At 41.3% G+C, this 11,005-nt stretch overlaps 1 protein-coding gene across 4 annotated transcripts in view; it reads left to right on the forward strand.

Moving 5' to 3' along the window:
• The window catches only part of LOC129514479 (zinc finger E-box-binding homeobox 2), a 136,818-nt gene that overhangs the window by 118,323 nt on the left and 7,490 nt on the right, over positions 1-11,005 (forward strand). For all 4 annotated transcript variants that reach the window (XM_055333053.1, XM_055333054.1, XM_055333052.1 and 1 more), the window contains exons 7-9: positions 1,818-1,926; positions 2,895-4,864; positions 6,300-6,480. In XM_055333053.1, coding sequence (XP_055189028.1) covers positions 1,818-1,926; positions 2,895-4,864; positions 6,300-6,480 — 2,260 coding nt within the window. The remainder of the gene's footprint in view (positions 1-1,817; positions 1,927-2,894; positions 4,865-6,299; positions 6,481-11,005) is intronic.

Raw genomic sequence — 11,005 nt, forward strand, 5'->3', positions numbered from 1 at the left:
GGGATGGTGGCCTCAAGTCCCAGCGGCTGGCCTGCTTGCAGATCCGAAAGCCTGCCCGATAAGCCTTGCCACCATCTCTGTTTTGAAAATCATTCAACGAGATATTCTACAACACTCTTACGTTTCCTTTCCTTGTGGGCATGGTTTTCTTTGAATGAGGAAAATGAGGATGACCGGACGTAATCAAGAGATGGCGATGATACTGTATCATGGAATTTTACAATTGCAAAAGAACAGCTCGTGGAAACCGTCCCATTAGATCCGACTGGGCCTGTCACCTGAATGCTTTTCAAAGTTCAGTTACAAAAACCATGCTCCCATAGTTACGCTTATGTAACAGTTTATCTCCCCTTGCTTATATGCACAAGAACTCTAGGAAGAAAAAAAAAAAAGTGCCTAGATATTTATCTAAGCATAACCGCTTTAAATTTCACATGCAGAAGTGTGATTGTGTTGGCGCATTATGAATGGTAGCTTTGGTGTTGAAAAGTCCCCTCATTTGCTCATGGCATTTACAATTAGTAAATTAAAATGATTGTATCATATTAACAGTGGCACAACTAAAGTTTATAGTAGTCCTCTGAGGGCTGTGGGGGGAGACAAAGCAGCTGTTGCTGTTTGTTTATGCAACTCAGCAACATATGAGCGCTGGTCCCTCAATGGCGCTCGGCGGGCTGGGCTCCGCTTGATCTTTGAAGGTTGCTGCTGTTTGAACAAACCTCCCTGTGTCCCATGTAACACCATCTGTCTCACTAGGAATGTGGGAAGATTCAGCACACCCTAGCAGTTGTCATACCGTTTCTGTGCTGTCTTTTTGCAAAAGGCTTTTGTGTCATTGCTGCTTGAAAAAGGCTGACCTCCTACCTTGAGCATCCAGAGTGGATGACTGTATTTTTTTTTTTTTTTTTTTTTAGAATTCTAAGTCACAGTGCTTTTTTTCCCTTGTTCAAAAAGGTCAGCTGTGTTTGATTATATCTTTGCTGCTTTTAACTTGTCTTTTCAGCAAACTTTTTTTTTCTTTTTTGTCCCTACTCCCTAGCACACTACTAAAAAGGAAAATGAAAAGTCGTTGAAGTCTTTCCTACTGGCCTGTGATAAAACTGCTCAAGCAGCTATAACCCGAGATGTTGTCTCTTACATTTTGATAATGAATCAAATCTGATATGCAACACATCAGGAAAAACCGGGTTTACATTTGCTGCTAGCCCAGTGAATGGGATATTTAAACATGCTTATCGTGTAATGAAATATTTATAGTCAAGAATTTTTTTTTTGTTTGCGTATGCATGCTTTTTTTCTTCTTCTTTAAAACTGATACTGCTTTAGTATGAGCTATACTTCTACCGTGATACAGAAAATTTAATAAAATTAGTTATCCGCAAGGGGAGTGTTTTTTGGAGGCCATTTAGAATTTTCAGAATAATATTTATTTTTTTCCTTGACAAAAACAGTTGCATTCCAACAAGGGATCTTCAGATTTTAGAATGTGCCATAAACCCAGAGAACCACAAACGTCTTTACAATTATACTTTCTCATCTCCAAAGGCTCAAAGAAACATTTTGGAAAAGAGACTACAGAGATAATTCTAAAGCTAGTGTTGGACGCGCATGTGAAAGCACTTTTTTTTTTTAATTTGTTCCAATTTTATTGCCAACATTATCACTTTTATTGCAACTCTGAAAGACCGGGCAAATAAATAAACATGCACTCAAACCTTTTGGCCTGTCTGAAAAATGGAGGCCTTTTAAAAATATTTGTAACAAATTTCCTTTGTTCCTCCCACACAACACTGATGTCAGTCCCTCTCCTTTTACAGCACCAAATGCTGACCCAAGGAGCAGGTAATCGCAAGTTCAAATGCACGGAGTGCGGCAAGGCTTTCAAATATAAACACCATCTGAAAGAACACCTGCGAATTCACAGTGGTGAGTAGCAGAGGTGCTGGTGCTCACATTTGCATTTTGTTTCATTAGGGGAGTTTTAAAAGATTGTTTAAAATTTACCCAATCCTGGTGGCAGCTTTTTTGGAACTACCCTTTTAATTTCACAAACTATGTGAGCCTGCTCTGCCTCCATGAGACTTGTGGTTCCACCAATGGCATGATCTCATAAAAAAAAAAAAAAAAAAAAAAAAAGAAAGAAAGAAAGAAAAGGAGTGTTTATACTTCCTAAAAATTGCAAATGCTTTGATTTATTACAAAACCTAGAGGCTCCTTTTTGTCCTTTCAAACACTCCTCTACAGATTAAATATTTTTGACCTGAAGAAACTCAGCTGGCAAATTCTGAAGGGTATTCATTTTTGATACCTAACCATGAAAGAAAACGTTGAAGAATTTTGGATGAGAGCTTTTGTATGATAAATGTTCCTTGATTCCTGGGAGCTGTATATTACAGAACAACATCCTACCACTGAGATTTCTTCTTTATAACTATTTTGATAGCTCTGCCAAGCATTTTATTACCAAATTGGATGCTTTTCAAAGGACTAGTTGGATTGGTGGAATCAATGGAATCTCTACAGAGTTGATTAAAGCCATGGCTACACTTCCCTTTAAATACTGTGACATCTTTATTGTGCTATTGACCACACATTAATCTGACACTCTGTTTAAATAGGCGGCTGCCGATGGCAAGACAAGATTTGGGATCTTGGCTGAAAAAGGCATAGATAGCCCTCACCTTCCACTGCTAACATCTTGAATTATGTTCTCTCAGGGTAGATAAAGCCCAGCAACAGTTATGGCCACATAATTCTAAGCTAGGCACCCAGAATGTAGAGGTTCCCCCCCATTGCGTTCCTTCTATCTGGTTTCACAGATTCTTGCATTGGTAGACAATTGCCATCATTACCCGATCGAAGAAATGTAATGTTAATTTTGATTGTCATTTTAGGTGAAAAACCGTACGAATGCCCAAACTGCAAGAAACGTTTCTCCCATTCTGGTTCCTACAGTTCACACATCAGCAGCAAGAAATGTATTGGTTTAATCTCTGTAAATGGCCGAATGAGAAACAATATCAAGACGGGTTCTTCCCCTAATTCTGTTTCTTCTTCTCCTACTAATTCAGCCATTACCCAGTTAAGAAACAAATTGGAGAATGGAAAACCACTTAGTATGTCTGAACAGACAGGCTTACTTAAAATTAAAACAGAACCACTAGACTTCAATGACTATAAAGTTCTTATGGCCACGCACGGGTTTAGTGGCACTAGTCCCTTTATGAATGGTGCACTTGGAGCCACCAGCCCTTTGGGAGTTCATCCGTCTGCTCAGAGTCCAATGCAGCACTTAGGTGTAGGGATGGAAGCCCCTTTACTCGGATTTCCCACAATGAATAGTAACTTAAGCGAGGTACAAAAGGTTCTACAGATTGTGGACAATACGGTTTCCAGGCAAAAAATGGACTGCAAGGCTGAAGAAATTTCCAAGTTGAAAGGGTATCACATGAAGGATCCATGCTCTCAACCTGAGGAACAAGGAGTTACTTCTCCTAATATTCCGCCTGTAGGTCTTCCAGTAGTGAGTCATAATGGTGCCACTAAAAGTATTATTGACTATACATTAGAAAAAGTCAATGAAGCCAAAGCTTGCCTCCAGAGCTTGACTACTGACTCAAGGAGACAGATCAGTAACATAAAGAAAGAGAAGCTACGTACTTTAATAGATTTGGTCACTGATGATAAAATGATTGAGAACCACAACATATCCACTCCATTTTCTTGCCAGTTCTGTAAAGAAAGCTTTCCTGGTCCCATTCCCTTGCATCAGCATGAACGTTACCTTTGTAAGATGAATGAAGAGATCAAGGCAGTACTGCAACCTCATGACAACATAGTCCCCAACAAAGCCGGAGTTTTTGTTGATAATAAAGCCCTCCTCTTGTCATCTGTACTTTCTGAGAAAGGAATGACAAGCCCCATCAACCCATACAAGGACCACATGTCTGTACTGAAAGCGTACTATGCTATGAACATGGAGCCCAACTCTGATGAACTGCTGAAAATTTCCATTGCTGTGGGCCTTCCTCAGGAATTTGTGAAGGAATGGTTTGAGCAACGAAAAGTCTACCAGTATTCAAATTCCAGGTCCCCATCACTGGAAAGGAACTCCAAGCCGCTAGCTCCCAACAGTAACCCCCCCTCGAAAGACTCTTTATTACCCAGGTCGCCCGTAAAGCCTATGGACTCCATAACTTCACCATCCATAGCAGAACTCCACAACAGTGTGACGAATTGTGATCCTCCGCTCAGGCTAACCAAACCTTCTCATTTTACCAATATCAAACCAGTCGAGAAATTGGACCACTCGAGGAGTAATACTCCCTCTCCCTTAAATCTTTCCTCCACATCTTCTAAAAACTCCCACAGTAGTTCTTACACTCCAAACAGCTTCTCTTCTGAGGAGCTCCAGGCTGAGCCTTTGGACTTGTCATTACCAAAACAAATGAAAGAACCCAAAAGTATTATAGCCACAAAGAACAAAACGAAAGCTAGCAGCATAAATTTAGACCATAACAGTGTTTCTTCATCATCTGAAAACTCAGATGAGCCTCTAAACTTGACTTTTATCAAGAAGGAGTTTTCAAACTCAAATAATCTGGACAACAAAAGCACTAACCCAGTGTTCGGCATGAACCCATTTAGTGCCAAAACTTTATACACAGCTCTTCCTCCACAAAGCGCATTTCCCCCTGCCACTTTCATGCCACCAGTCCAGACCAGTATCCCTGGGCTACGACCATACCCAGGACTGGATCAGATGAGCTTCCTACCACATATGGCCTATACCTACCCAACTGGAGCAGCTACTTTTGCTGATATGCAGCAAAGGAGAAAGTACCAGCGGAAACAAGGATTTCAGGTAATGAGACCTATCCTTTTGCTCTGAACAGAGGACATGAGAATCATATATTACATTGTGTATGTGCATGTGTTGGGGGGGGGAACCGTAGTGAAAAGCATCAACCGATGTGTTTTCAGCAGACATAGCAGAGTTCGTTTTCACTTGAACCTCAAAACTGACTGGGCTAGACAAACAAATGGAGAATCAGTGGAACACTGAGCTGTGAAGGCACATCTGCCTTACAAAAGTCAAAGAACTTAACACTTATCTTTGAGGTTTTTTTAGATTGATCTGTATGCTTTTAGACTTATACGGCGGATAACCGTATTTGACAGGACTTACATACGTGCTAAAGGTCAGCGCCTAGAACAGCCACATACTTGTACAGGTGTCCACAGTTTACGATAGTACACGTGTAAATGGGATGTGTCCTGGGTTTTATAGAAAATCGGGTGTGTCGGAGAGCAGTTTTAAACATATTTCGCATGTTCCACTTGACTTTGTATGTGCTTTTCAGACCAGTAAATAAATAATCTATGGTTCACAAATACAAAAGCAGGTATGTTTTAACAACCTGGGAGTATAATCCCTGTTAGCAAAATAGGAGCAGAAGTAGCCGTGCACCTCTGCAACAGCTGTTCCAGTATTCCAATTTACAGTACATCTGCCTTCTTTGTAAATGTATTTAAGCCTATTTAATCTCCTCTAATATTAATTAGTGCAGACGTAGTCTAAGAAAACTGAACTGTGAGCTCGCAAATGGAAATGTATGTTATCATGCAAGTTTGCACTCCTTTGGATCAAGACAAAATAAATATCAAGAAATTTAATAATTTACCGATCCACATTCATTATTGCTCAATGCTGAAGGCTGTTTTAACATAGATAGAACATTGATAAAAAGTGTTATTAATATTCCCTATTTCAAATTAGAAAATTAAATATAAAAATATAGCTTGAGGCCTTTAGTTGGTAGACATACATTTAAATAGATTGCATAATAATAACATTTTGTACCTAAATATAAAATTCAATTAAAATGGGGTTTCTACAGCTACAGATCATTTCTAAAGTTAACCACACTGGAAAAAAAAAAAAAAAAAAGCACAAATTCTGATGTTTGGTTCTCCCTCGTGGGTATTTCCTGTTATAAAAGGAAAACTAAGGATTTTAGAAAATGTTATGTCCTTCTCACCTTCAGAGCTGACCATTTTCTACCCTTAAAAAACAATGGGCTCGACCATCTAGGGCGGAGAAGGTTTCTATTCTTGCCGAAAGGTGAGACCTCCTCCATTGTTCGTGCAAAGTAATGGGGTTTTCTTTTTAAGGAAAAAAAAATGAGATTGATTAATCACAAACCCTTTTGAGGTTCTCCAAATGTCAGCCTACGTGAAGTTGTTTGGTATAAAGACGAAGAGGAGAGACTGTGTTGAACTGTGTGATTATATCACAGGGAGAATTGCTTGATGGAGCACAAGACTACATGTCAGGCCTAGATGACATGACGGACTCCGACTCCTGTCTGTCTCGAAAGAAGATCAAGAAGACAGAGAGTGGCATGTATGCATGTGACTTATGTGACAAGACATTCCAGAAAAGCAGTTCCCTTCTGCGACATAAATACGAACACACAGGTATGAGTGACTTTGACTAGCTAGTTAGAGCTTCCCGGCCTGCTGTACATTTCATAATATTTAATGAGCACACTGGTGCGACATAAGATGTAGCATATGCTGATGCCTTCAACAAGGAAGAAATCATGCTTTTGCCTAGCTCAGGAGGACTTTTTTGTTGCCTGTTTATTGGATCGTTCATGTGTTTATGAGTGTGCTTGTCTTCATATCTTTCCAGTTCAGCTGTAAGCCAAATCCCCAGATCCCGTCAAAGGTATATCTAAGTGGCCAGGGCCATGAGATGCCGTGACACCAGCCAGTTATTGCAAACACGTTCAGGTTCTCAAGTTGTAATGACTCTATATACGTACAAGTTTAATGAAAGATTCAGTCAGTATTAGATGTATTAGATTTATCACCCGAACTTCAAGTCAGCTGCGACTTGGAGGTGGTCCTGTTTCATCTTATAAATTGGCCACGTTTTGAATAAAGCAAAAGTGTTAGCACTGCGAAAGGAAAAGGTAGAAGTCAAGTAAGATGCCAAGTGAGCTACCGAAACTACTTCTATTTGGAAGACGAAAATAAAACTTTCTAAATTTAATTAGCTTATTTCCAATTCCTGCATTACTAATTAGGAACAATTATACAGAGTTGACGGGATAGCAGCCTAGTTCTTCCCTATGAGTAGAGCGATAGTGGGTTGATTTTTCAAAAGAAAGGCGAAGGACCATGATGTGGAGCAACATGGGTTCCCACAACCTAGGATCTGATCTCCCAAGTGGAGCCACGCCTTTCTCTCCCTCCCTCTTCCTCCTTCCACCTTTAACCAGCAAGTCAGCCAACCGCGCCCCCCCCACCTCCCGCCACTTTCCCCTCCACCCCCCATTCCCCAACTTTCCTTCTCTAGAAATTTGGCACGCTGTACTGGCCCTCGATGGGAAAAGAGACAGTATAGGATCTCAATCAAAATATTGGCAGGGGGAAATTACATAAAAACGCTCATTTTAACCGAGAAAGTCTAGTGTCAAACATTTTCATATAGAACGAAAAAATTAGCCCAACAGTGCTTTGTGGGGGAAAAGTGGTGAAAAGATAAAAAAGCAAAAGATAAAAGCAGAAAGGGTAACGTGAGGAGGGGCACTCCCCTTCCTCCTCTTCCCTCCTCCCTCACTGGGCCTGTGAGGGAGGCAGCCTGATGGTCAGGGGGTGGGGGGGAGGCTGGGTAAACCGTAGGTGTTGAGGGTATCTGTGAAGAGAACAAGGTCGCTAAATAAGTAACAGTACCCTTATGGCAGCCGCCTCAGTAATCTCTCTTTCTCCAACTGTCTGATACTGTTATTATTGTAAAAGTTCAACTGGCGGTAACTTTAAAGACAACCTTGTTTGGAAGGCAAATCCCAGTAGTCTCGATACTTGTGTGATGTAATTCCGTGTCTGAAATGCCAACATTTTCCTAATTTTGCCTTTTATCAGAGATATCGATAGATGTTTTCTTGATGGCCACATCCTATTTAGATACTGATGAAGATATTTTCATATCTAAATTCAATATTTTAATCAACCTCAACTATATTTTGTATTTCATTATTCAGCTACAATAGGCACATCACTGGAGGCCTCTCTCCCCCTCTGATTGGTTTTATTAGATGACCATATGCAAACTCTATCGTTTGCTACATGGTGAGTGTAAAACCTCTATTTTAGCGAGGGCTGTCGTACATGTTGACATCCAGTCAGTATCTTTATTTCTTATAAATGAGACAGTCCATAAAGTTCATAGGCACGGAGACAGTCGAGAGACCCAAAAGTTGACAATCCCGGGGGTGCCTAATCAAGTTGCAAACTGTGCCGTATCTTAAAGAGGAAAAATAAAGTGTTGGGGTTCTCGAAGATGTGAGAAGATCTGCTGCCTAGAAGTAATGTATAGCAACGAGACGCTAACCATCCAATGGTTTCTTTAAACGTGTGGTTAATTATCCTCCTGTTGGCTTCCTAGCTTGTCAGGTTTCCAGTGTGTTAACTTTTTGGTCTCTTGACCAAACATCTCATGACATCACTACTGTCCGTGTGTTAGGTTCCATCACCGTGTGAAGTTCTTCATGAATCCTCTAGCACCGGGATGTATGTAAAAATTTAGTCCCTTTTCCTTCCCTAACTGGGCCCCAGCAGCCTTTTGTTTGTTTGTATCAAGTACTAGTAATACTTTGGGAATGTACTGAGGTGAACATTGTAGGTGAGACCAGTCTTTGAGTTGATTGAGTCTAGGGTGGGGAAATGAGGCTGAATCGTGAGTTGACTATGTGCTGATTTTATAAATGTGTCCTTGATAAAGTGTGCTTGTTCCACCCATCCACGACTTAACCTATAGAAGGGCTTAGATTAAGAAGGAAACTCTGAACTACTTATTCTTGAGATCCTGGGCTCTCTTCCCTTGGCCTGTTTAATAATTGACTTCCTAGGCAGACACCAAAGACACAATGCTTAATTTTCCTCACCAACAGCGTATTGCTTGCTTGCTTCCTTCCTTGCTTTTCCTGGGGCCAGGGACTAGGATGGAGACTGGGTACAAGAAGGGAACACTCCACAAATGTTGACTTCAGTGGAATTAGCTGTCATAAGCTAGGACCGCGGAACACAAAATCTGAAACTCCTGTTAGGCACCGTCAAGGACTCCTTTGTCTTCCACTAAGATTTAAATGTGACATTTATTGAGTACTTTCTCTATTGAGACATTGTGGTAGGTACGCCTAAACTTACCTTATTCAGAAAGGTGATAAGAATGTTTCTACTTTTGAGTAGATAAAGTCAAAGTTTTAAACAAATTACCAATTTTGTTTCTCAGTTGTAACATTTTTCAGACCACAAACCTTCCATTTATTAACTTCAGTTATCATTTTAGCTGTCAGGTGAATCACGAACCTTGAGATTAAGGGAAAAATACTACCCTAAAAAAGTTTTGATTCGCTCAATGTCAACTTGGATGTTTTTCTGAATCTTGTTCCTGTGGAAATTTCATTCCAGGAATCTTGATTTGAATCAGGTAAACCAAGCAAACAAATTTTAAAAAGAGATGAATGTCTAAGTCAGTTCCTACTTAAACTGAATTTCTTAGAGACTTACGGGCGGCACTTCCGGAGAGCACTAGACTATTTAGTGCGCGGTAGAGGTCAGTCCCCACCACCCGTGCCCCCAGATTCTGTCCTCTGCATGGCATGATAGCCGCACATTTCACCCCTTCAGATCGCCAGTTCGTAATGTAGAATTAATATACTTCTCTTACGAGCGTGGTGTTTATTATCGATTGAATTCCCTGGGAATCGATTGCCTGTAACCAGACTATCTAGACAGTTGACTGCAGTTTAATGGGCAGCCCCCCAGCATTTCTAGCGGGGCTTGAAACTTGTCCTGGAGAACCTGTATTTTCTCTCGCTCTCTCTTCTCAAAATACGCTGCTCCGTATTTTGTTCCTTTGGAAAAGAGGGAGCCACGTCAGCTGTGGTGACTGTAGTGCTCACTCACGATTACTCACAGCCGACCCGTGGAGTCACCTAAATCTCCCACCTTCTGTGCTCCTGAGCCGATGGGACACTCAGCGAAGGTCGTAGGACAGCTCTCCCTATGCATGCAACTAAAGCACCGAGAAATTTTTCATCCATGATTTCTCTTCTTTTCCATTCAGATGTACTTCTTCTTCCGTGGACTCTGGTCCTTTTCTTGCTTACATCTTGGGGAGTCACCTAACATGTATTGATAAAAAGCAAATAAAACGATCTACCATTAACGGAGTGCTTCCCACGTGCAGTCCTTGTACTAACTACTTCACCTCTGTTGCCTCCTTGACTCCTTATGCCTGGGTCACAAGTGAGGCCCCCCAGTGACTTCCCTCTTAGCAAAAAGGACCCTCATCCTCAGAGGGGTTAACGTGTCTGCGTCGCACAGCTGGTTGTGAGAGATGGATTTGAACCCAGGCAGCCAGAATCCAGAACCCGTCTCCCCCATTCCGCGCCGTGCCCCCCCTGTGAATGAATCCCCGTGGTCAGAAGCGTTCCATCCTTGCTCCTGGTAGCATCCCTTGCTCTGAGGTTCCAGTACACATGAGAGACACGCCATTCGTGCATCATGACTTGAAGTGTGCCCGAAGGCCAAACTTCTGTCTTTCTCCCAAGTAAATACTTCTGCTTCCTGTCAGGTTACCTTCCCACCACGGTGGTCTTGTCAAAGGGAAGGGCACACCGTCTTCCCGAACTCTCGGCACTCCATGGGATCCCTCTCTTCTGTTATTCAGTTTACCCCACTCAAAACATCCCTTCTAAGAGTCAAAAAGTGGTTCTTGTGTAGTGTGAATCATGCTTTTTTGTTTTTCTTCAGGCCACTAGCTGCCTTGAGGTAGATTACCCGAATCTTCCTTATTTCCAATACAATGAGTAGTCACCAACAAATACTTGTCCAATTTCTTCTCTTGCAGGTAAAGAACTTCCTATCCCAGTACTCAGTACTAGCCTTACCGCATCTGTCATCACTACATTTATTATTGGACGTTCCAGCA

The sequence above is a fragment of the Nyctereutes procyonoides genome, unplaced genomic scaffold (genome assembly GCF_905146905.1).
Source record: "Nyctereutes procyonoides isolate TBG_1078 unplaced genomic scaffold, NYPRO_anot_genome, whole genome shotgun sequence".
Taxonomy (NCBI): Eukaryota; Metazoa; Chordata; class Mammalia; order Carnivora; family Canidae; genus Nyctereutes; species Nyctereutes procyonoides.